Below are 25,368 nucleotides of genomic sequence, written 5' to 3' on the forward strand. Positions count from 1 at the left end.
TTCCGGTCAAGGGCATGTACCTGGGTTGCGGGCACATCCCCAGTAGGAGATGTGCAGGAGGCAGCTAATCGATGTTTCTAACTCTCTATCTCTCTCCCTTCCTCTGTAAAAAATCAATAAAATATATTTTTTTAAAAAAAAGAAATATTAAAAAAAAATAAATAAAATAAATAAATACTACACTCTCCGAGGCGCTTATTTTCCCATTATTCTGATGCCTCTCCTGTTATCACTAATCCCAGCGGTTCTCAACCTTCCTAATGCCGCGACCCTTTAATACAGCTCCTCATGTGGTTGTGACCCCCAACCATAAAATCATTTTCGTTGCTACTTCATCACTGTAATGTTGCTACTGTTATGAATCGTCATGTAAATATCTGATCTGCAGGATGTATTTTCATTGTTACAAACTGAACATAATTAAAGCATAGTGAGTAATCACAAAAACAGTATGTAATTCTATCTGTGTTTTCTGATGGTCTTAGGCGACCCCTGTGAAAGGGTTGTTCGACCCCCAAAGGGGTCGCGACCCACAGGTTGAGAACCGCTGACTAATTCCTTTGCTCCCACCCGGCCTCCTTTGGCTCTAAGGTTACCATGGCAACGTCCACCTTTGGCTTCCCCTCCATCCTCCTGCCTTAATCCTCTTTGGTTCCGAGCCCGGCCCGTCACCATGGAGACCGGAGCGGTCCCCTCTGCTCCCCTCATGCGGCCCTTGAACCAGACCCCACCCACCGGTTGAGTCGAGGGGCCCTGCAATGCTCGGCGAGCAAAGGATTCACGTTCCTCTGTCCCGGTCCCCAGCCTTAGCGCCCCCACAAGTACTCAAGAGCCAGGGGACAGCTGATTGTACTGCGCAGGCGCACAGCTTGGAAGGTGCTGGTGGCGCTTAGCCTGCTGGGAGTTGTAGTTTTCAGGTACACGTCGCCAATGGGCTGGGGTTTATTGAAAGGGAATCTCCTGGCAGGCTCCGTTGTCACCATAGCAATATGAAGCACGAGGAAGCGCTAGCTCTACTAGCCAGCCTGCCATGTATAGACTTTCATCTTTCTAACCCAGTGCTGACTTGGGGAGATGCTGGAAAACAACATAGAGCTTATATTTTGGTGGGGGCAGATTGACTATTAAAAATGGGGAACACAGATCATTGGAAAACAGGGCATGTTAATAAGTAATTGAGAGCCTTTTGGGGAAGCGGAAGGCAGGAACACTGGTACACACACTCATTCATCTATCCTCAGACGCGTACTATTATTATCCCCAAACTGTAACGAAGACAGAATAAGCAACCACATGTCACATAGCAAGTAAGTACCAGAGCTGGGATTTGACTGAGATAGTTTGGCTTTGGCCTCTGCATGCTTATGCACTGCTAAACTGGCCAATAGCGACATGGTATAATCTCAGGAAGTGCTAAGGTTGTAAAGAATAATGTTGAGACTGGCCCCTGTGGCTCAGTGGTTGAGTGTTGATCCATGAACCAGAAGCTCACAGTTCTATTCCCGGTCAGGGCACATGCCTGGGTTGTGGGCTTGATCCCCAGTGGTGAGCATGCAGGAGGCAGCCGATCAATAATTCTCTCTCATCACTGATATTTCTCTCTCTCCCTCTCTGAAATCAATAAAAACGTATCTATAATAATAGAAGCGTAATATGCTGATTAGATAGGACGTCCTTCCGTATGACCTTCCGGAAGAAGCTGAGGCTGCGAGGGAAGCCCGGGTCCCGGGTGCCAGCAGCCGGAGGAAGGCCTACTCTTGCACGAATTTCGTGCATTGGGCCTCTAGTATGTATGTGTGTATGTATGTATACACACACACACACACACACACACACATCTACACTAATAAAAGACAAAGATGCTAATTGACCATACCTTTGCTATGCCCATTAGCCAATCAGAAGAGCATGCAAATTAACCCAACAAAGATGGCAGTTAAATTTGCATACTACAGGTGGGGCGGGCAGTGCGAGACGCCGTCCACGGGGTCTGGGCCCCAGATTGGGACAGGGGAGGCGGGGCAGGCAGCGCCAGATGCTGCCCGCAGGATCCGGGCCCCTGTCCTGTGACCCAGGGAGACTTTGAGAGGGCACAGGCCAGGCTGAGGGATCCCCCCCTTCCGAGTGCACAAATCTTTGTGCACCGGGCCTCTAGTGTATAGATATATGTGTGTGTGTGTGTGTGTGTACATATATATATACACACACATATATGTGTATATATATATGTATACACACACACACACACACACACACATATATATAATGTTGAGAAAGAATGGAGTGGCTTTATTTTTTAAATTTATTTTATTTACTTATTTTTGGGGGTGACTCGCTCCTTAGATGAACTGTTCAGGGATGGAGGTGACCTTAGGAGGTGACACTGAGGAGAGGCCTGAAGGGATTGAGCTGAGCAGGTGGAGCAGGTAGAGGTACAGGAAGCCTAAGCTGCCGTGAGAGGGATTCATTTTGGCCCCCTGGCTCCACCTGTCCCCCACAGGCCCACTGAAAGAATGAAGGAATGCTGGACCACCTCAATTTCCCTCCAGGCCGGGCCTCCGACCCTCCCCCAGAAGTCAAGAACTCAGCGTGGAAACCAAAATAATGCTGTTTTATTCCAATCTTGAAGCACAATAGCCCCGATGGCTCCCCTCCCCCACTGGAGGCCCCCGGGCCATCCCACAGAGACCCTCTGTGCTCCCTCTTGTTCCGGCTTCTGGGAATGACCAACCAGAAGGTGAAGGGATCCAAGCCTCCAGTCCTTGGGGAAAGAACTCAAATCACCCCGCTCTTGTCTTCTCTCCCACACTTTTCCTGTGTTGGGTCTCCCTGTGCTCTTCCCTCTCCTTCACCTTGTCTCCCCTTCCCTTCCCCTCCTCCTGCCTCTCTCTGCTCCTTCCTGTTTCTTCTCCATTTCCGCCTCCTTTCTTGCGCTCTCTCCCCCATTTCTATCTCCTTGTTGTCTTTTCTTCCCTTACCGCTCCTCCATCTGTCCTCTTTCTTCCTTGCTTTGCCCGTCTCCTGCTGCGCTGCGTGGACTTGCCCAGTCTGCTCCTGCCAGGCTGTCCCCGGAGCCTGGCGTCCTCCCCTCCCTCGGTTGTCCTTTCTTCCTTCTGCCCCCGCCTGACCCTGTCTATACCTGTATTCCCTCAGAATCCACCCTGGCCACTGCCTTCCTCACCGGTGGCTCCAGGACCTTGGAGAGCACTGACCACGTTCCCGCGGACCCAGGAGGTGGCCAGAGGGGCTGGGGTGGCCTCCTTGGCCTCGGCCTTGTTATCTTTGGGATAAAAGGATGCCCTCCGGCCCTCGCAGGGAGGGTGGCGGGCAGGGGCTGAGGGTCAGGACTCTGGGGCTCTCCCCCAGCAGTCCCTGAGCAGGTCCACGTGGAATAAGGCTGCGCCCGTGAGGAGGCGCGCCGCGAAGAGGTGGCGGCAGGGCAGATGCCGGGCAGCGTGGATGGAGCAGCTGCAGCGCGTCAGGGCGCCGTCCAGGAAGAAGTCGGAGGTGCCGTCCTTCAGGGCAAAGCCAGCTCCAGTCACGTGGAAACCCCGGGTCCCGTGCTGCCTGGCAAAGGACAGCTCCTCCGCCACCAGGTCCGCCAGCTCCGGCCCGCAGGCCGCTCGGAACTTGGCCAGCGGCTCCCAGTCCACCTCCTTCTCTCCTGAAGGGCAGCGAGGTCTCTTTGGTTCCCTGGGGCCTTCTCCTTCACTTCCTTCCTGGAGTCTGTCCCCTGGCCATTCAGGATCACCCTCAAACACAGTTCCCGTGGGGGTGCCGCCCGCGACTCCATTCCCCAGCCCTAGACACCTCCCTCCTGCGTCCAGACACTCCCTTCCTTGCCCTCCCCGGTTCTGGGGACCCCCAGACCGAGCCCCCCCTCCCTCTCCATCCTCCAGGCCTGTCACCCTCGTGTCCCCTAGCTGGACCAGAACCACGTCCTCCAGGTCCCTTCTCCTTTTGACCCCCGACCTCACTCCTCTCTCTTCTCTAACTTCCGGCCCTCTCCTCTCCTGTCCCCAGTGGGGCGCCCTTTGGTCTCTGTTCTCAGGGACCGGCTCCGGGGGCTTCTCCAAATGGACCCCCCTCCAGTGCCTGACCTCCACCCTCCCTCCCTTCTCCGCTTCCACCCGGAGCCCCTTCTGGTCTCTGGGTTTCAGTCCAGAGACCTTTGCATCAGGCACCTGCGCGCCCCTGCGGCTGCTGCCTCCCTCCAGGCCCCTGGCCCTGGCGCAATCCAACTGGCTCCTCCCGTCCGCAGTCTGCAGAAGTCGAATCCGTCGGTCCTCCAACTGCGCCATCCTCCAGGCGTACCCTTCCAAGCTCCTCAGCCCCTGGTCCTCCGCGGGGGCCCCCCTCCAGACATACCCTTCCAGCCCCCAGTCCTGCTCACCCTCCAGCTGGGCCCCCTTCCAGCCTCTGTGCTCGCTCTCCAGCTGGGACCTTCTCCAGACGCTCCCCTCGAGTCCCCTCACCTTCTGGTTCTCCAGCTGCACCCCTCTCCAGTACCGGACTTGCACGCCTCGCTCCTTCTCCCTTTCGGACTGAGCCTCGCGCCGGTCTCTGGTCTCCAGTTCCTTGGCCCACTCCTCTAACGGGGCGCCTCTCCAAAGACTCCCTTCAGGGGGGGCCCCTCCCCAGTCTCCGTTCTCCCGGCCCTTGGCCCTCTCATTCTCGACCTGCGCTCCCCTCCACCGCTCGCCCTCCAGCCAAGGCCCCCCGCCGTCGAGCGCCACCTCTCCGGACGCGTCGGCCCACTGCATGGCCACCAGGTCGCGGAGGCACTGCGCCATGCTGCGCGAGGGGCTGAGACGGCGCAGCAGGCGCCGGCGGTGGCTGCGCACCAGGGCGCACGCGTCCAGATCGCGGGCCGCCTCGAAGGCGCGGAAGCGCACCCACATGTCGCGGCGGGACGCCCAGTTGCGCTCGAAATAGTCGACGAAGGCGGCGGGTCCGTGGGCGCGCAGCTCCACCAGCGCTTCGGCGTAGGCGGCCGGCGACGGGGCGCCCACCAGGCGGCACAGGCGGGGCCACAGGCCGGGGTCCTCGCGGCCGGCGCCGCCCAGCTCCTGCGCCTTGCTGAACAGCGTCTCCAGGCCCTGCGCGCGGCAGATCTGCACGCGCGCGCCCGGCAGCAGCTGGCGCACGGCGGGCAGCTGCGCGGTCACCTCGGGCCCCGCCGTCAGGCAGCGCACGCGGCCCTTCACGTCCGGCACGCTCTGCAGCAGCGAGGCCAGCGCGAAGCGCAGCAGGCTCGGGGTGCCCGGGCGCGCCACGCAGCAGGCGGCCTGGCGGGCGCGCCCCGCGCCGTCCACGCACAGCACCGCCAGCAGGTCCAGGGCGCCCTGCAGTCCCGGCAGCCGGTCCACCAGGAGCAGGCGCGGGAAGCGCCGCAGCAGCGCCCGCGTGCGCGACGTCAGGAAGAACACGGTCTCCACCACCGCCTGGTTCTCCATGAACACCAGCTTCACCTGAGGGCGGGGCGGGGAGGCGGGGAAGGGGGTCAGGGTCGGCCGGGCTTGCCACGCCCAGCTCCCCGACCGCCGCTTGCCCGGCTGGGGGATTGGGAAATCCAATTCTTCGCGTGGGCATGCAGTTCTGATTTTGACCGGCAGGAGGCAGTGCAGGGCAATGGTTAAGAATATGGGCCCTGGCGGCCAAGCGCCTGGGTTTGCGACCCTGGCGCCACCGTCTGACAGCTGCGTGACGTTTGCACACTAGACAGCCCCTCCGAGTTTCCGATTCCCCCGCGGAAAACAAGCCAGCCATCCCTTCATGCGCCGAGAGGCAGCCTAAGGCAGCGGTTCTCCAGGTGTGGGCCCTGGCCCAGCAGCCCCCGCGTCACCTGTCAGGATCTGGGCAGAAATGCATATTCTCAAGCCCGCCCCCACCTGCTAAGTCAGAAACTCTGGGGGCGCGGCCTAGCAACCTACCGTGACAAGCCTGGAAGGAGATTCCCACGCTGGCTCAAGCGTGAGAGCCCCTGGTCTGGTAAAGCCCATAGACCATGGAGCCAGACTGCAGAGGTTCGAGTCTGGGCCTCACCACTTTCCAACCCTGTCACGGAACCTGTGCCTCAGTTTCCTCCTTAACCTCCTTTCCCCAGTTCCCCTTTCTGGGAACCGAACATTCATTCCCTCGTGCTCGGAGAGGCAGATCCGGGAGCGCCTCTCGAGACTGCTGCCCGGCTGAGATGCTGGAGACCTAACCTGTGTGGCTTCGGGCAACTGCCCTGCCTCCTGAAATGGTGATGATGAGGGCATCTCTGTGATGGGAAGGCTGAAATCAATGAAAGTATTTAGCGTGCTGCCTGGCACAAATAATATTACTGTTATTCAACAATACCCACTCAAAAAGTAAGTGTTCTCAAAGCACTTGTGTTCACTATAATTATATAGTAACTAGAGGCCCGGTGCACGGATTTGTGCACCAGTGGAGTTCCTTGGTCTGTCCTGCAGGGATTGGGCCGAAATCGGCTCTCTGATATCCCCTGAGGCAGTGGTTCTCAACTTTCTGGTCCTTTAAATACAGTTCCTCATGTTGTGATCCAACCATAACATGATTTTTGTTACTACTTCATAACTGTAATGTTGCTACTGTTATGAATTGTAATGTAAATATCTGATATGCAGCATGATTTTAGGCCAGTGGTCGGCAAACATGCGGCTCTTTGGCCCCTTGAGTGTGGCTCTTCCACAAAATACCACGGTGTGATTGAAACTTTGTGGCCCATGCGCAGAAGTCGGTATTTTGTGGAAGAGCCACACTCAAGGGGCCAAAGAGCCGCATGTGGCTCGCGAGCCGCAGTTTGCCAACCACTGTCTTAGGCAATCCCTGTGAAAGGGTCGTTCGACCGCCAAAGGGGTCGCGACCCACAGGTTGAGAGCCGCTGCCCTGAAGGGTCCTGGATTGCGAGAGGGCGTTTCTCAGGTGATGCACCCTGGAATCGGGCTCCCTCCTCTCTGGTTCCGGGTGTGTTACCCGAGAACCGCAGCTGCCAAGTCACCGCAGCTCGGTAGCTTCTGCATTGAGCGTCTGCCGCCTGGTAGTCAGTGTGCATCATAGCTACTGGTCAGATTGTCACATATATATATATATATATATATATATATATATATATATATATATAATATAGTAAAGACCACGTCCCCGTAATGGTCTCTCTCTCTCCCACTGAGCAAACACTCTGGCTCTCTCACCCCTCCTGGCCATGGCACTGACCCCCCTGAAGCATGTCACCTCTTTATTGGCTGATTTGCTTACTGCCCATTTGCCCTGCCTAAGATGTGAGCCCCACAAGGATTTGGTGCATTTCAGACACCTGGCCCAGAGCGAGGGCTCAACACATCCTGCCTGTGTGTGCACACCAGTGCGTGGGTGTGCAATGACGTCCAGGGCCCACGTGTCGGGAGTGGAGGTCAGGGTACACAGTGTTTGAATCCTGGCTTTGCCTCTTAGTCCTTGGGCAAGTGACTTCCCTTCCATTTTAGCCTCAGTTTCCTTGTCTGCAAAATGGAGATAATAAAGCCTGTTGAACAGGGTCCTGGTGCGGATAAAATGAGACCATCTGTGTCCAAAGCTTGGAAGGCCGGCTGGCAGGAATCAAATCCCAGCTATTACTACCGTCTTCCTCGAGCTCTCAGCAGCTTCAGATGGTGGCCCTGCCTCCTTCCGGGAACACAGGTGGCTCTTGGCTTCGGTCACCCTGAAGAGGCCTGGCGTTCCTCCTCCCCCCTTCCCCCCCCCTCCCCCCCGGTACAGTGGGACCTTGACTTACGAGTGTCCCAACTAACGAGTTTTTTGAGATACCAGCTGTCTCTCGGCCGATTTTTTGCATTGAGTTGATAGAGTAATTTGAGTTAACGAGCTCCTTAATAAGCTCAGTCTCACGAATTAAACTCGCAAGTCAAGGCCCCACTGTATCTCCTCTGCCGGCTCTTCCCCTGCTCCACGTCTAAGTGCCGCAGAGCCCTGGCCCTCTCCTCTCTCCCTGCTCCAGGCTCTGCAAGGGGATCTCACCCAGTCACAGCGGTCATCGCCTCAAAGCTGACAGCTCCAGTTCTGGATCTCCAGGCTCCAGACCTACCTACTCAACGGCCTCTGCACCAACATGGCCGCCAGGACAGCTTGCGTGACCTTTGAGACTAGTGGCCCAAAGCCCTCAAGTTGCCTCTCACTCTTCCAACCTGCCTCTCCCTGGTCAGCCCCATGTCCATCGAGGGCTCCACCGTCCACTCCATAGCTCAGGCCCAGACGGTCAGGGCTGATTCTTGGTTTCCCTCTTTCTCCACCCTCTGCGTGCAATCCATCCCTGAGTCTTAGAAGCGACCTTCAGAATGAGTCCAGAATCTGACCGCTTTCCCGAGCCCTATGGCGACCACCATCTCTCACCTGGGTTCTATAGTTGCCCCCTCACTGGGCTGCCTGTCTCCATCCAAATACCCCTCTGTTCCCCACATGGGTACCTGAGGGGCATTTTCAAAACTCCTATCAGGCCCTAACCGGTTTGGCTCAGTGGATAGAGCGTCGGCCTGCGGACTGAAGGGTCCCAGGTTCGATTCCGGTCAAGGGCATGTACCTCGGTTGTGGGCACATCCCCAGTAGGGGGTGTGCAGGAGGCAGCTGATCGATGTTTCTCTGTCATCGATGTTTCTAATTATCCCTCTCCCTTCCTCTCTGTATAAAATCAATAAAATATATTAAAACAAAACAAGACAAAACTCCTATCAGATCACCCTTCCCCAACTTAAAAGCCTTGCTCAGGACCTGGCACCACACCATTTTTTTTTAATCCTCACCTGAGGATATTTTTCCATTGATTTTTAGAGAGAGGGAAAAGAGAGGGTAAGACAGAGAGAAATATCGATGTGAGAGATGCACATAGATTGGTTGCCCCTGCATGAGCCCCGACCAGGGCTTGCTCGAGCCACGGAGGGGCCAGCAACCAGGGTACGTGCCCTTGACTGGAATCGAACCCGGGACCCTTGGGTCCGCAGGCCGATGCTCTATCCACTGAGCTAAACCGGCCAGGGCATCATCACACTAGAGGTGAAATCTAAGCACCGATCTCTCCACAGACTCTGCCATGACCCGATCTCCTTCTACAAGACCGTTGAAAAGCACCGCATAGCTCTCAGCTTTTGAGGGGAAAAACAACCTCAAGAAATAAAAAAAGCCTAGCAGAATCCAAAGAGAACAAGGCACTTGCTTTCCTAAGCCTGAAACCATACATTCAGCATCTTAAATAGTATTGGAAGGCGGTACATCTTATGAAAAAGCCAAGTACGCTCACCACTGAATTAGTTACACCACCACTATAAGTTTCTCAACCGCTATCCGTCTTTATGCTATTACTTTATGATTTATGTCAGCAGAAGTTTCAATCTGGTGTTGGCTGGTATGATGTGAAAAGAGGCTACATGTAGCCCTGGCCGGTTTGGCTCAGTGGATAGAGCGTCGGCCTGCAGATTGAAGGGTCCTGGGTTCAATTCCGATCAAGGGCACATGCCCGGGTTGAGGTCTCGATCCCCAGTAGGGGGCGTGCAGGAGGCAGCATATCAATGATTCTCTCTCTTCATGGATGTTTCTATCTCTCTTTCTCCCTTCTTCTCTGAAATCAATAAAAATATATTTAAAAAATAAAGAAGTGCCCTAACCGGTTTGGCTCAGCGGATAGAGCGTCGGCCTGCGGACTGAAGGGCCCCAGGTTCGATTCCAGTCAAGGGCATGTGCCTTGGTTGCGGGCACATCCCTCTCATCGATGTTTCTAATCCTCTATCCCTCTCCTTTCCTCTCTTTAAAAAATCAACAAAATACATTTAAAAAAAAAAAAAAGAGGCTACACACACAGAGAACATTTCTGTGTGACTACAGAGCAGGAGAAAGTGCCCAGATGCAGACAGGGCTCAGGGAAACGGCCCTCGACAAGCCTGTGGCTGTCACTTGCTTGGCAGGCCAGAGCCTCTCTGCCCTCCTGCACTTAGGCAGGTCAGGTGACTTGCTCTGGCCCACAGAGCGCGACTAGAAGCCTTAGCAGCCCTTCCTGACAGATATGGTAGGTGTGTGTGATGGTCCCCATCTTCCTGTACCGGCGCCACCGCCAGGGTGTTCTTATGGCTCTGTGATACCTCCAGAATCGGGCCACAGCGCTCCATCTGCCCTGCAGGCTCAGGCCTATCTTTTCTCCGTGCATGGAAGAAAGGCACAGCCAGGGGCACAGGCCAGTTTTCTTTCCTTCCCTCCTTCCTTCCTGGCTTCCCGTCATGCCCACCCCAGCCCTGAAGTTGGGTCAAAGCAGCGGAGAGGTTCCTCGGAGGCCCAGCATTCTCGCTGTCCCTCCAGCACAAGAGCTTGCTCCTGCCTCTGACCCTGTGATTGGCCGGTCCCTCTGCCTGGAACTCGCTTCCCTCGTGATAAAACTCAGCACCCGCCCTAGCTGGTGTGGCTCAGTGGATAGAGCATCGGCCTGAAGGGTCCTGGGTTCGATTCCGGTCAAGGGCACATGCCTGGGTTGTGGGCTCCATCCCCAGTGGGGGGTGTGCAGGCGGCAGCCGATCCATGATTCTCTCTCATCATGGATGTTTCTCTCTCTCCCTCTCCCTTCCTCTCTGAAATCAATAAAAATATATTAAAAAAAAATAAAATTAAAAACAAAACTCAGCACCCTCCCATCTAATGCCTGATCTGGGTGCTGGGTACAGGGTGTTTTCACTTCGTGAACAGGCGGCACACTGTGTATTTATCGTTCATGCATTTCCTGTACGTGTGGTTCACTTTTACAAATGTGGGTGTGGGTGTCGTCTCAGACACACAGGTCAGGGCGCTGGGGGGAATCCATCACAGAAAGGGGGTTCCACGAGAGTGGACACCAGAGGCCACCCCACTCAGCACTTTCCACCCACTATTTTATTTATTTATTTATTTTTAATTAACTTTTTTTTTTTTAATATATTCCACTGATCCTCCACAGAGAGGAAGGGAGAGGGATAGAGAGCTAGAAACATCGATGAGAGAGAAACATCGATCAGCTGCCTCCTGCACACTCCCCACTGGGGATGTGCCCGCAACCAAGGTACATGCGCTTGACTGGAATCGAACCTGGGACCCTTGAGTCCGCAGGCTGATGCTCTATCCGCTGAGCCAAACCGGCCAGGGCTTTAATTAACTTTTTAAAAAAATATATCTTTATTGATTTCAGAGAGGAAGGGAATGGGAGACAGAAACATCAATGATGAGAGAGAATCATGGATTGGCTGCCTCCCGCAAGTCCCCTCATGGGGATCGAGCCCGCAACCCAGGCCCCGCAACCCAGGCATGTGCCCTTGACCGGAATCGAGCCCGGGACCCTTCAGTCCGCAGGCTGACGCTCTATCCACTGAGCCAGACCAGCCAGGGCCCATCCACTATTTTTAAAATAGTGCCTCCCATCACCTGAATCCTCCTCTTCCTAGCACCCACCCCTACTGACCTGATGTCATATTTGGATGCGTGTGTCTAGCATTGGTTTCTCCCCCTCTGACTGCGAGCTGGTGTTCGCAGTCACTTCTGCGAGTGATGGCCAGCAGCCATCAGCGGCCATCTGCATTGCAGGTAGTTATAATGAAATAAAATCTAAATCCCAGTTCCTCGGTCCCACTGGCCATGTTCAAGGGCTCCATAGCTAACCGTAGCCAGGGCTTCCCTGCCGGGCAGAGGCCGTTTCCATCAGGGCAGGAAGTTGGACTGGGTGGTGCTGGCGCTGCACTAGAGGGCGTCTCTGAGGGCAGGGACCACGTGCGTCTTCTCCGCTGCTGCACCCCCAATGCCCCCAGAAGTAGTTATTGAATGAATGGGCAAAGGAATGAATGAATGAATGAATGAATGAATGAAGGAGTGAATGGATGAGTGTGAGGGTGAATGAATGCATCCCCCCCCCCCCCCCGCACCTGCCTCTCCCGAGACCCCACCTTGGCCTCAGGGTCCTTGTGGAAGAGCCCCTGGAGCACGCGCAGGGCGTCGATGACGCTGTGGTCGCGGTCCTTGCAGTAGGAGAGCAGGCGGTGCACGTCGGCCAGGACCAGAAACTGCTTGGAGATCTTGTTGGTGGTGCGCACCGGCAGGCAGGTGTTGGCCAGCAGGCGGCCCGGGCGGAAGTAGTAGGCGAACTCGATGGGGCAGGCCGGGTGCGAGTGGGTCAGCCGGCACTCCGTCACCACCAGGCGGTCCCGCAGGGGGCTCAGCTTGACGATGATGAAGGCCGGGCAGCCCGCCTCGTGGTGCCTGCGGAGGGACACACGGCCGCCGCCCGCACGTCACCCTCTGCCCTCTGCTTCCCTCTCTCTCCTTCTCATCGTTATTTTTAAAAAGTAAGAATGGGCCCTGACCGGTGTGGCTCAGTGGATAGAGCGTCAGCCTGCGGACTGAAAGGTCCCGGGTTCGATTCTGGTCAAGGGCATGTACCTGGGTTGTGGGCACAGCCCCAGTAGGGAGTGTGCAGGAGGCAGCTGATTGATGTTTCTCTCTCATCGATGTTTCTAACTCTCTATCCCTCTCCCTTCCTCTCTGTAAAAAATCAATAAAATATATTTAAAATAAAATAAAATAAAATATATTTTATTGATTTTTTACAGAGAGGAAGGGAGAGGGATAGAGAGTTAGAAACATCGATCAGCTGCCTCCTGCACACCTCCTACTGGGGATGTGCCTGCAACCAAGGTACATGCCCTTGACCGGAATCGAACCTGGGACCCTTCAGTCCGCAGGCCGACGCTCTATCCACTGAGCCAAACCGGTTAGGGCTAAAATATATTTTAAAAAAGTAAGAATGGTTTCAAGCATAGGGTACAGTAGAGGGCCTTAGGCATACGTACGCCGGGTGCCCGACTTCGGGCAAGTCACTTCTCCCATTTTCCGAGGGAGGAAACTGACGCCCAGAAAAGGTGAGTCGCAGCCTCAATGCCATCCGCTAATCAGCAGCAGAGCCATGGTCTGCACCCAGAAGTCTGCGCTCTCCATGCCTCCTGTAACAGCTATCGTTTACCCAGCCCCCCCGAGTTCCTGCGCATGGTGTCACGGGAACCTCCCAACAGCCCCACGCGGTAGGTACGGTGATAGCCCCATTTCACAGATGAGGAAACCGAGGCCTGGGCATGTGAAGTCTGTTGCCCAAGACACACACCCAGAAGTGGGAGGAGGCTGAAGATGGGGTGAAGGTTTATTTCTAGAGATGAGTGGGGGTGTATCCCGCCTGGGGCTCCATCTGCATAGAGACCCCATCCTGGGGCGCCTAGCTCAAGCAGCCGGAGTCTGTGTTCTAGGGACTCTACTCTTGTCCGTGGCTCCTCAACTGGGGTCTCAAACTCATGCACCTACGGGGCCAGGCAGGCAAAGCAAGGAAGCGGCAGTGCCAAGCATGAGCAGCAGGGAGTGGTGGGGTCTGGGGCAAACCTGAGTGCCGATGCCCATCTAACTGGGGTGGCGTCTGCCACGCGGGAACGTGGGCTCCGCCTCTCTCTGTGCTTCATACGGAGCCAGAAACTAAGCTTCTATGGGGAACGTTCCCAGTTTAAAATTGGGGCCAATTGAGATACTCTTTGCCATCTGGGCGTGTTTCTCTCTCTCTCTCTCTCTCTCTCTCTCTCTCTCTCTCTCTCTTTAAAATGTATCTTTATTGATTTCAGGGAGGAAAGAGAGATAGAAATATCAATGATGAGAGAGAATCATTGAGTGGCTGCCTCTTGCAGGTCCCCTACTGGGGATCAAGCCCACAACCCAGGCATGTGCCCTTGACCGGAATCGAACCTGGGACCCTTCAGACCACAGGCTGACGCTCTAGCACTGAGCCAAACCAGTTAGGGCCTGGGCGTGTTTCTTAGCTCTCTTGGGTTTCCCCCTTGCCCTGCCCTAGCATGATAGTTGGAGGGAGTTACAAGTGGGTTTGTTCATACAACGTCCATCTTCCTGCTCAGTCTGAAGTTCCAGACGGGCAGGGAATTGGTCCATCTTGCTCAAATAACCACCTCCCCCCCCCCCCCCTGCCATGAAATATCCCAGCCCCCAGCCCGGGGCCTGGCCCTGTATTTACTGAATGCATGGATTCTTTTCTCTGTCCTATGGTTTTTTCTGCAGCTCTGTCTCTGATCTCCTTGTATGAGCACAAAACCTGGCTTTCACCTGTTTTTCTGGCTCTGTCTGGTATCTCTGGCTCCAAGTCTCCACGTTTCCGGAATTTGTTGAGTCTTTTTTTCTTCTTCTGTCTCTTGGGTATCTATCATAAGGTCTGTATGTAGAGCCCGTCCCGTCTCTCACTGTGCGTGACTTTGTCCCTCCATCTCTCTCTCTCTCTCTCTCTCTCTCTCTCTCTCTCTCTCTCTCTCTCTCTGCAAGCTTCCCTTCTCGACCCTCTCAGCCTCTCTAACAAGGTATATTTAGCTGTTTTAGTTGGCATCTCTCTCTCCCAATCTCTGGGTGTGGGGCTCTGTGCTGCCTCTCCCCCTTGCTTCCCTCCCCCTCTAGCACGCAGCAGGGTGGCGGCTGAGCTCACTTACCCCATGGCGGGCCGGCTGGGAGCACGCACATCCTTGCACACCAGCCGCACGTAGCTGTACTTGAGCACGTCGATGAGCGTGTACAGGGGGGGCAGCCTGGCCCAGTGGCAGCGGGTCAGGTGCATGGAGCTCTGGATGAAGAAGAGCGCCAGCCGCTGCTGGCACCAGGCGTCGAAGAAGCGGCTGAACTCAGCCCAGGAGAAGAAGGCCCGTTCCAGCAGCTCCTGCTCCTCCTGCGCCTCCTGCCCCACCGCCAGGCCCCGTGGGCGCTCCATCCTGGGGCACCTGAGGCAAAGGTGGGAGGACGTGTGCCTAAGGCCGCCGACCCACCCCCATCGACCCACCCCCATCGGAGGCATCCTACTCCCTGCACTTTAGACCTGCCTCTTCCGTGCTGGTGCCTCAATGCAGGTGGGGGGTGGGGGGGATACAACCCCATTCATCTCTAGAAATAACCTCCACCCCATCCTTGGCCTCCTCCCACCTCCTACACTATCCACGGACGGCTGGAGCCTGTCATCCTGACCCCTCGTGCCAGCTCTGGTTCCCTCCTGCATAGACGGGACCCCAGGTGCAGTCAGGGTCCCTCGCCCAGAATAGGACTCTTAAGCTCGGTGGCGGACACTTCCTCAAGCAGGTTCCCAACTTCCAGCTAAGACCCCCCCCCATGTGCTCCTACATGTGGCAGTGCCCCCATTCGCATGGAACTCTCCCCTCCCGTGTCTCCGCGTGGCTGTAAGCTGGGCCACACCCCTGCAAAGGTGTCCCACCTCCAGATGTGCTCCCACCTCCAGATGTGCTCTCACATCCCGCCGCGGACCCCTGCCCCGGGTCATATTCTCATACACCTGCAGCTGCTGGCCCTTCCCCAGGCGCGGCCGCTATGAGTCGCCTCGCCCAGCGGTGGCCCCTGTTGCCTGGAAATACTTGCACGTCCAGACGTCCTCCCCACAGACAGCAAGTCCTCACTCCTCACGGGCGTGTACCCCACTCCCTGTGGCCAACCTCAGAAGTGTCACTAGTATTCGTCTGTGTCCCCCTCCTGCCCAGTCGCGCTCCCCCCACCCCCACCCCCACCCCCGTCCCGCTGGGGCCGCCTCCTTTCATCTACAGGTATCATCCTCCAGGGGTGCGTGATGGTCCGAGACATGGCCCCTGGTCCCGATGCGCTCCATCACTCCGATGCTCCAGCGTCCAGCTGCGCGACCCCCGCCCCCCGCAGCCCCTCCCCGCTCCGCCCGCCGCCGCCCGCTGTCCCACCCAGTGGTACCTCCTCCCTCCCCCAGATGTGCACCCTTCCCGCCCCTCCCCACTCACCTACCCGCCCCGGAGCGGCGTCCACCTCCCACAATGCCCCGCGCCAAGGCCCTTGCTCCCGGGATGCCCCGCGCGGCCTCCGGCCTCTCTTCCCGCCGTGCCTCGCGCAGCGGCTTTTTCCCAAGTCTCCCTCTTTCCCCGTCGGTCACTCCGGGGACCCGCAGGCACACCCGCCGGTCCCGTCCGAGGAAAGGCGCGGGCCTTCTCCCAGCGTGCTCTGCGGGAGGGCTCGCCCCTCTTCACCCCTCCCCTAACAGCCTCCCGCCCTGGAGACTACAACTCCCAGCATCCACCGAGCGGCGGCGGCGCGGACGTCCCCCTGGCCCCGCCCCTTATCCCGGCCCCACCCCCGGCCGCCCAGGTCTGCGCGCGAATTCCGTGGCGCGAATTTGGGAGCGCAGTCGAGTATTCGGGGGTTCCCGGTGTGACGCCCAGTGCTGCGGCGCGCGGGGCCAGCGCGAGGCAAGTGGGGCGCGCTCGCGGGGACTGAGGGGCGCCCGGGGCCCGCGGCTTTGCGGGGACTGCCGGCTCCAGCGGCCGGGAGCGCGGTGAGGAGAGGAGAGCGCCGGCAGCGCGTCCGCCGGAGGGAGAGGGCCGGGTGGGAGGTAGACGCGCGGCTGGAGCCACTTGGACGAAGAGGGTTTCGTGCGAGGTTTGGAGGGACCGGCCACCTGGATGGGGGCGCAGTCAGGAAGTGGCTACGTGGACTGGGGCGCCGAAAATTGGAGGGGCCGGGGGATGCGGGCCACCTGGGGGGCGGGGCCACCCGGGAGGCGGGGCCACCAAGGAGGCGGGGTCACAGGGAGGCGGTACCACCCGGGGCGGGGCCACCAAGGAGGCGGGGCCACCCGGGGCGGGACCACCAAGGAGGCGGGGTCACAGGGGAGGCGGGGCCACCCGGGGCGGGACCACCAAGGAGGCGGGGTCACAGGGGGGGCGGGGCCACCTGGGGGCGGGGCCATCTGGGGGAAAAGGAAAAAGTTCCATAGTGAGGGGATGGTAAAGGGGGGCCGGGAAAAGTTGGAGGCGGGGCCAGCTGTCAGGGGCGGGCCAGGGAGAGGTCAGCGGTGAGGCCTTGGTCTTGGCACGGGGAGTGGTCTGGCCTCGGTTACCTGTGAGGGGGCGGGGCCAAGGGGAGGGCTTTGAAGGCTGGACAGGGAGGAGGAGGCCTGGGTCTGGGAAGGGGTGGGGCCCTAAGGAGGTTTGGGGGGATGGGGCCACAGGGAGTGGGGTACATGCCGGTGAGGAATGAGGACTTGCTGTCTGTGGGGAGGACATCTGGGTATGGAAGTATTTCCAGGAAACGGGGGCCACCGCTGGGCGAGGCGACTCCTAGGGGCTGCACCTGGGGAAGGGTCAGCAGCTGCAGGCGTATGAGAATATGACTGGCACTTCTCACTGGCAGATGATTCTGGTCCGGAAAAAGGGGAGTTTCTTCTCGAGGGGGAAATGCATGTTTCTGATCTTGTGGATTTTTTTTTTTCTTTCTGCAAGTGGGAGGTTTATGGCCCTGGCCGGTTAGGCTCAGTGGATAGGGCATCAGCCTGCGGACTGAAGGGTCCCGGGTTTGAGTCCCGTTGAGAGCACGTACCTGGTTTGCGGGCTTGATCCCCAGTTGGGGAGGAGGGGGTTGCAGGAGGCAGCTGATCAATGATTCTCTCTCATCTTTGATGTTCCTATCTCTCCCTTTCTTTCTGAAATCAATAAAAATATATTTTTTAAAAGAAGGAGGTTTATGAGTTTTGATATCTGCACAAGCAGTCTTCTCACCAAGTATTTGGATTTCTGTTCCAGAACAGCGGACAGGAGAAGAGGAGGAGGAGCGGGGAAGGGACAATTTTGCCGCCATCATGCAGCGAAGCATCATGTAAGGAAACCTCGTCCCCCTTCTCGCCTTAAACTCTCCGAGTCTCTGCTTGTCTCTGCAACTCTGCCTTTTCTTAGAAAAACTCAGGCTGGCATTTTCCAGAAGTTGATCAGTATGGAAAACGGGGAGTGAGTTAACTAACATGTTAGGTGCGGGGTTCGGAAAGCCTAACCGGTGGTGCTCAGGCCGCGGCAGTTTCGCCTTCCACATCTGGCAGTGTCTGCAGATGTTTGTGGTTGTCACAGCTGGGTGAGAGGGGTAAAGGCCCGGCTGCTGCTAAACATCCTGATGCAACAGAATGGTCTGGCCTGCCACGCAGGCCTGCCGAGATGGGGAAGCCCTGTCCCAAGGCAGGGCCCAGGGAAAGCAGAAAGGGGATCACCTGGCTGTGTTGTTGGAACCTTCTGGAGTCAGCAGTTGGATCCAGTTGCCAAAGCTTTGCCCCTGGGAATCCGTCTCTCCATGTTTCAGCTCTGCTTGCTCTCAGGCTGCGTCGTGTTGGCAGGCCCTCTTCCTCGGGCTCTGGCACCAGAGAGTTAGCAGTCCCAGTGGGAAGAGGCTGCCCCCTCCCAGCTGTTCCAACAGTGTCTAGGCTCCTGTTTTCATTGGCCCAGCTTAGGCCCCATGCTGGTCCCTGATCTGGCCATAGGGATGCAGAGCTCTGATTGGCCGGGCCTGGGGCATGTGCCCGCCCCGGTCATGGGTGAAAGGACAGGCTTATATGCAAATCTCAGGTACTGAGAGAATTGGGGGAAGAGGGCTCCCAAGAGAAAAGTGGAGGGCTGTTACCAGGCGCTAGACAGACCCAGACCTCACATCCACCACACAGACCTGGGAGAGGGTGGCTCAGACAGACCTCAGACTGGATTTTTCCCACGTGATGAGGAATCTGGGGCGAATCTGTCCTTCGCTTATACTGAGTGCTTAGTTAATACTTGTTGAGTGACAGTGGGGATGTGGCATGTCAGGTGGAGTTAGGGCAGAAACATAAGCAGAGGGCTGCCTCCTCATCTGGGCTTCAGTTTCCTTATCAGAAGGGGGTTGTTTGGAACCTCCTGTTACATGCGAGGCTGGGAACTGGCGTCGGAAGCTGTAGAGGACGTCATGGATCTGGGGAGTTATTGGTGCTGTTTTCATTCCCGTTCTTCCCCCTCCTGTGCTCCTCCAGGTCGTTTTTCCACCCCACGAAAGAGGGCAAAGCAAAGAAGCCGGAGGAGACACCCAGCAGCGCCAGAGAGGCCGAGCCCCCTCCAAAGCACGTAACGGGCCTGGGCTGTGGTGAATTTGTTCCTTTGTCAGTCAGGACTGTTGGCTGCAAGTGTTAGAAACTCGGCTCAGACTATCTCAGGATCTCAAAGGGAATTTTTGACTTCAATAACTGGAAGTCCAAAGGGTATGTCCAGCTTCAGGCACAGCTGTATCCAGGGCCTCAGAGCTGTCTTCAGGGCTCTGTTTCATGTCTTGAGAGCAGCGGTCGCCAACCTTTCAGCCCTCACAGACCACCGATTTGGAGCAGCGGTTGCCAAGCGGTGGTCTGGACCACCGTGAGGTCCGAAAGGTTGGCGACCGCTGCTCTAGGGCAGACTTTCTAAGAGGCGGAGAAGCTGGCCGCTGGCCTCATTTTGATGCCAGCTTACCGAATTCAGTGATTTTCAACCTTTTTCATTTCATGGCTCACATAAACTCATTGCTAAAATTCTGCAGCACACCAGAAAGGGTATTTTTTGCTGAACTTACAATTTTAATTCATTCACAATTGATGGCTATTGTGCTTTTTTGAGAATTTAAGGGAAAAGAGGTCAGTGCCCCTTGTGCTGCACCAGCATGGCCAAGGGTGGACCCAAGTGGGGGCGATGAAAGGCTTAGAAAAGACAGACAAGAGAATGAAAACTGGGTCTCGGCGGGACGCTGTCCTCTCAGGGGGAGAGAGACAGTGACAGCGCCCACAAGCCGTGTCTTTATTTTATAGCCCATGCCACGAGGCAAAGTAAGGGCGTGGTCAAGATGTTTACAACATTCTCGTGGGTTTCAATCCCACTCAACTACATGCACCTGAACTATATCAAGTCCACATCACTCAGGCACGTGGGGCCACGTGTTTGGACCATAGGTTCAAGCTTATAGCTATAGCTGTTGGCTGTAATTATGCTGGGAGGGCTCTGCCTTCCAAGCTGGGACTTGCACGTGCCCTCTCCTCAGTCCAAGGCTTGAACCTGTCCAAAACCCTGGAGCCACACTCCACAGCCCCTGACGAGTCAGGTGCTACATGTTTTAAAAATTTTTGCAGCACATCAATGTGCCTTTTGTGGTACACTGGTTGATAATTGCTGATCTAAGAAGAGAGCAATGGTCTCTCCTCCAGCATCTACTGCACAAGTTCATGGGAAGGCCCTGCTTGGGTCACATGATTACCCCAATCGGCTTGCCCAAGCATGAACTCAATCTAGATTTCGTTCATGTCCCCAATTTGGGACCCTGGGCAGGTAACTTTACTTCATGTGTCCCAGTTCCTGGCGTGTAACAGGGAATCCTAATCTCTGTTAGGCTTTCTGTGTGGGTTCAATGAATTAACCGATGTACACTGTGTAGAATAGTACCCAGTTCATGTACTTACAGGCTCAGTAAGTAGCAATAATCAAGTAATATTCTTTTTCAACACTTGATTTTCAGATCTGCCCCTGTTGTGTATACATAGCTATATATCTTATACTAGAGGCCCGGTGCATGGATTTGTGCACATTGAAAGGAAATTAATTATAAGAAATATTTTAGAGGCTGGGGAGGGACCGAGGGAGATTGGCTGGCTGGGGAGGGACTGTGGGAGGGCTTTAGGGCGTGTCTCACCCAGTCCTGATCTGCAGACTTCAGCAGCAAGCTAACCTACCGGTCAGAGCGTCTGCCCCAGGGTGGTCAGTGAGCATCATAGTGACTGGTCGAAAAGTCGAACGGTCAGACACAGCATATTAGGCTTTTATTGTACAGAATAATAAAAGCCTAATATGCTAAGTGTCTGGTCTGGTCGGCCATTCAACCAATCAAAGTGTAATATGCTCATGATATGCTAAGGCTGCTCAACCGCTCGCTATGATGTGCACTGACCACCAGGGGGCAGAGAGTTGACTGGTCTAGCATGGATACCCTAATGTGGAATTATACAAGGTGATTGTTAATATGTCAACTCAGAGAAGTAGGTAAACATTTGAAGTCTTTCTAATCACTTTCCAGAGGAACTACTTTTACAAGTTTGAGGTATATCCTTTCTTCTGTGCCTATAAACATATGTGCACCGACCAGAGTTATTAACACATAATAGGTGCTCAATAAATATTTGTTGAGTGTTTCTCATACTTACATATTGCACATATTGCACAGCAGGACTGTCATGTTGGTCGCTAATCTAGCCCAAGTAGCTGGCACATGCCTGATACATACCAGACGCTCAGTAATATACACCCTTATTTTTAGATAGCAAAAGCTGGGTTATTATATATGCAGGTTGCAGGTACATATTGGCAAACAGATATTTTTTACACTCATGGACTCATACTGTACATATTCATTTTTTCAAGAAATATCTATTGAGTATCTTCTACGTGTCAGGCACTGTCTGGATTCTGGGCTTCTCTCGTGGTGTTGATCACCTGCTTTTTTCCTCATGAGAATGTCTTTTAAAGCCCTTCCATGATGCTTTGTATAAACCCACTTTATTCTTTTTGAGGGTCCATACAATGAGTGTGCCATCACTGACCTAACTAGGGAGATGTCTCCATTCATCATCCAGACCATGGGCTCTGGGAACGCAGACACCTGTAGGAATCAGCCTTGTTTTCGTACCGTAAGCGCCCTCCCCACTGCTCTGTGTTTGATGGTCTGTGCCCGTGCTCTGCACCAGGCCGGGCGCTCCTCAGAGCCAGTGTGGGGGCGCAGGGGGCTGCATAGGCTGGCAGGCAGCTCTGTGCTAGTAGGTTGCCTTGAGGCCCAGGTTCCCTCCTTGCCCACCCTCCCAGCCCAGCCATGCCCTCGTGAGCATTATCAAAGCAGGCCCGCCAGTTCAAGTTCCAGGGCTACGGCAAGGTGAGGGCAAGTTGCTTGTCAGGCATAGCCACTTACCTTCTATTGGTCAGAACTTACCAGGTGACCATGCCTAGCAGCAGAGGAGGCTGGGAAGTGTAGTCCCTAGTTGAGTGGCTATGTGCCTAGCTACAACTCAGGGGCTTGTATGACTAAAGGAAAGAGGGTTTTCAAATGGAGGTTGAGGCCAGTCTCTGCCCTCAGTAGGGACTCCACTTGCTCTCAGATCCACCCAACACAGGGTGGGCACATAGGAGGCCTCCAGAGATCCATGATGGGTAGAGGGATAATTCAGAGTATATGCCTAGGCCTGGCCGGGTGGCTCAGTTGGTTAGAGCGTCATCCCAAAACACCAGGGTTGCTGGTTTGATCCCTGGTCAGGGCACATGCCAGAAGCATAATAAGTGGAGCAACAAATTGATGTTTCTCTCTCTTCCCCTGCCTCTCTCTCTAAAATCAATAATTAAAAAAGAGTATATGCTTAGGAGGCCCCTAGATGTTCATTGATGGTTGAAAGGAAAGGAAGGAGGCAGACATGGTGAAGGAGCTGGAGTGTTTGTCTGGCCCACTCTGCCAGCCGGAACTCCCCCGTTTCCCCCCCTTCTAGGGTGGCGCTGAAGGAGCGGAACAGAGTGGTGCCTGAGAGCGACTCTCCGGTGAAGAGGTCGGGCAGGAAGACGGCCCGGGTCCTGTGCAGCGAAGGGGAGGAGGAGGAGGATGATGAAGCCATCACGTCCCCCAAAGGCCAGGTAGGTCCCCGTCAGCCTGCCCACTTTTACGGGGAGCAACCCTCATTCCCATTAGCCTTCGGAACCGAGTGCAGCAGCTGCTCAGAGGGGCCCGGGAGACATGCCCCAGGACGGGGAGGGTTTCGTGGTCGTGCCCTGGAGCAGGCGGGCAGGCAGGTCTCCACGGTCCTAAGTCCGCCTGGGGCAGGCCCCCCGACCTTGGTGCGCCTCACCGGTGACATGCAGCTCACGGTGGCACCTGCCTCTCAGGGTGGCTGTGAAGAGGATGGGCGTCAGCTCACATACGGATCTGAGAATAAAGCCTAGAAAATGTCCATTGGTGGTTGAAAGGGAAGGAAGGGCCCAGAGATACGTAGTCTCTCCCGTTATCACAGCTTGTCGTCTACTCTACACTTGGGCTCATTTCCTTCCCGTTGAAAAGTAATTTAATGCCTGCCCTGGCCGGTGTGCTCAGTGGTTAGAGCGTCGGCCCAAGCACCGAAGGGTCTCAGGTTCAATTCCTGGTCAAGGGCACGTGCCTGGGTTGCAGGTTTGATCCCCTGCCCTGGTCGGGGCATGTGCAGGAGGCAACCAATTGATGTATCTCTCTCACATCCATGTTTCTCACTCTTTCTTTTTCCCCCTCCCTCCCTTATGGGGCGCGGCTACAGTGTTTTGGCTAGGATCAAGCCTTGGACTGATGAAAGGACAGGGTCCTCTCATTGCCACGTGCAAGTCCCAGCTGGAGGGCAGGGCCCTCCCAGCACAATCATAGCCAACGGCTGTGGTTGTGAGCTTGAACCTATGGTCCGAACACGTGGTCCCACGTGCCTTGTGGTAGAGTTCAGGTGCATATAGTTGAGTGAGGTTGAAACTCACTAGAATGCTGTAAACAATGTGATCACGCCCCTACTTTGCCTCGTGGCATCTGCTATAAACTAAAGACACGGCTTGTGGGCGCTGCCGCTGTCTCCTCATCAGGGAGCAGCGTCCCACCGAGACCCAGCTTTCATTCTGTTATCTGTCTTTCCTTAATCCTTTCACCCCCCCCACTCAGGGTCACCTTTGACGGCAACACTCCCTTCATTCCACTCTCTAAAAATCAATGGAAAAATATCCTCGGATGAGGATTAACAACAACAGAATCACATAAACGTATTATGTCGCAGTTCTGGAGGTTGGGGGCCTGACGCGGGTCTCACGGGGCTGAAGTCAGGGTATCAGCAGGGCTGCGTTTCTGGGATACGAGGAGAGACTCATCTCCCTGCCCTTTCCAGCTTCTAACGGCCGCCTTCTCTCTCTGTGCAAACGTAGCAACGCTGCCCTTCTCCTGTAATCACGTCTCTCTCTCCTGCTCCCTCTTGTACTTCCTGGCTCCTGTGATTGCATTGGGCCCAGCGGATGATCCAGGATCCTGTCCTTCTCTCAGGGCCGCTGGTTAACAGCCTTACTTGCCCCTGCAGCCTGGGTTGCCCTTTGCGGTGCCTCCAAACACTCAGATCCCGGGGATTCGGACAGGGACCTCGTTAGGAGCTCGGACTTGGCCCTGAGGCTGCGAGGCCGCTGAGGAAGGGCTTGAGCAGGAGCGGGAAGAGGTGGCCTTGGCTCCTGGGCTCCCGTGGGGCCTGTGGGAGCCGTGCAGCTGACATTCAGACCTTTGTGGTGCAGATGCTGGCTGGTGGGTGCCGGGCCTCTGGGTTTGGAGGAGCTGCCTTGGGGCCTGGGGCTCAGACCTTTGAGGAAGGGGCACCGGGCAGAGGCTGCCGGTCTCCGTGGGGCAGCAGGCAGCAGGCCCTGCAAGTGTTGGAAGAACTGGAAGTTGGCTCCCCGGGCACCTTGTGCTGACGTTCCTGACACAGAGCAGGAAAGGGGTGGCAGCGTCCCAGCATCACACGGGGGAGCGGACGGGAGCTGTGGGGCAGTCGCTTAATCCCTGGCACAGGGCCCCGTATGAAGATGAGTTAGTAGTTGAAACCAAGACACAAATAACAGAGGCTTAAGCAAGGTAGGGCTCTCTCTCTCAGCACAAAAGTCCCGGATTGGTTTGGGAGTCTCTGAGTCAGGGGGGCTCTTGTCCAAGGGAATGTCCACGCTGGGAAGAGGACACTCCCCTTTCCACTGATGCATGCTGTTGGGACCGAGGGAAGCGTGCGTTAGTTCCCCTTACCTTGCACTGTGTAGAACTGAGGGGCGTGGCCACACTAGCCGCAAGGGAGGCTGGGAAGTGTAGTCTTTAGTTGGGCCACCACATGCCTACCTAAAAATCAAAGATTTTGTCTCTTTAGAAAATTTATTTATTTATTCTTTAAAATATATTTTATTGATTTTTTACAGAGAGGAAGGGAGAGAGATAGAGAGTTAGAAACATCGATGAGAGAGAAACATCGATCAGCTGCCTCCTGCACATCTCCCACTGGGGATGTGCCCACAACCCAGGCACATGCCCTTGACCGGAATTGAACCCGGGACCTTTCAGTCCGCAGGCCGACGCTCTATCCACTAAGCCAAACCGGTTTCGGCTCTTTAGAAAATTTAGAAAAAAGTTGTTATTGGTGTCCAGGAGAATCTGGGACCATGAACTCTACATGGAGGGTGGAGTGAAGGGCCCCCGTGAGAGGGGCCGCGGCCTGAGCTGGGGCTGGGACTGTGGCATGGAGAGGAGGAGTGGGGAGAGCGGCTACAGTGTTGGGACAGGGTCAAGCCTCAGACTAATGAGAGGGCACGGTCCTCTCATGGCCACGTGCAAGTCCCAGCTTGGAGGGCAGAGCCCTCCCAGCACAATTAGAGCCAACAGCTGTGGCTGTAAGCTTGAACCTATGGTCCGAACACGTGGCCCCATGTGCCTGAGTGCTGTGGGCTT

The 25,368-nt window shown here is 55.8% G+C and overlaps 2 protein-coding genes across 8 annotated transcripts in view; one reads left to right on the plus strand and one right to left on the minus strand.

Annotated features, from left to right (window-relative positions):
- Positions 1-2,331: 2,331 nt before the first annotated feature.
- Positions 2,332-15,979, minus strand: ZSWIM9 (zinc finger SWIM-type containing 9). Of its 3 annotated transcripts, none has more exons than XM_059665966.1 (4): positions 15,847-15,979; positions 14,526-14,810; positions 11,946-12,258; positions 2,332-5,471 (listed from the first exon to the last, which is right to left on the minus strand). In XM_059665966.1, exons 2-4 carry the CDS (start codon positions 14,798-14,800, stop codon positions 3,342-3,344), a joined length of 2,718 nt encoding a protein of 905 aa, XP_059521949.1. In that variant the 5' UTR covers positions 14,801-14,810; positions 15,847-15,979; the 3' UTR covers positions 2,332-3,341. The 3 variants fall into 3 exon arrangements, with proteins under 3 accessions (XP_059521949.1, XP_059521950.1, XP_059521948.1); XM_059665967.1 differs by having other exon boundaries at positions 15,843-15,967; XM_059665965.1 differs by lacking the exon at positions 15,847-15,979 and having other exon boundaries at positions 14,526-15,183.
- Positions 15,898-25,368, plus strand: part of LIG1 (DNA ligase 1) — a 36,187-nt gene continuing 26,716 nt past the window's right edge. For 2 of the 5 annotated variants that reach the window (XM_059665959.1, XM_059665960.1), the window contains exons 1-4: positions 15,898-16,308; positions 17,652-17,709; positions 18,878-18,964; positions 22,388-22,529. In XM_059665959.1, the coding sequence (XP_059521942.1) occupies positions 15,906-16,308; positions 17,652-17,709; positions 18,878-18,964; positions 22,388-22,529 (690 nt within the window). In that variant the 5' untranslated portion in view covers positions 15,898-15,905. Of the gene's footprint in view, positions 16,309-16,366; positions 16,391-17,614; positions 17,710-18,877; positions 18,965-22,387; positions 22,530-25,368 lie in introns of those variants that run through there. The other 3 variants (XM_059665958.1, XM_059665961.1, XM_059665964.1) reach the window with 3 other exon arrangements.

This window comes from Myotis daubentonii, chromosome 15 (assembly GCF_963259705.1).
Source record: "Myotis daubentonii chromosome 15, mMyoDau2.1, whole genome shotgun sequence".
Lineage (NCBI taxonomy): Eukaryota > Metazoa > Chordata > Mammalia > Chiroptera > Vespertilionidae > Myotis > Myotis daubentonii.

Bases quoted from the DNA above. Each gene is read 5' to 3' on its own strand.
- ZSWIM9 (XM_059665965.1), bottom strand. From the start codon at position 14,884: ATGCCTCCGATGGGGGTGGGTCGATGGGGGTGGGTCGGCGGCCTTAGG. The intron at 12,259-14,525 runs GTAAGTGAGCTC...GTCCCTCCGCAG, and splicing joins CCCAGCCGGCCCGCCATGGG to GCACCACGAGGCGGGCTGCC. The intron at 5,472-11,945 runs GTGGGGTCTCGG...CCCCGCCCTCAG, and splicing joins ACAAGGACCCTGAGGCCAAG to GTGAAGCTGGTGTTCATGGA.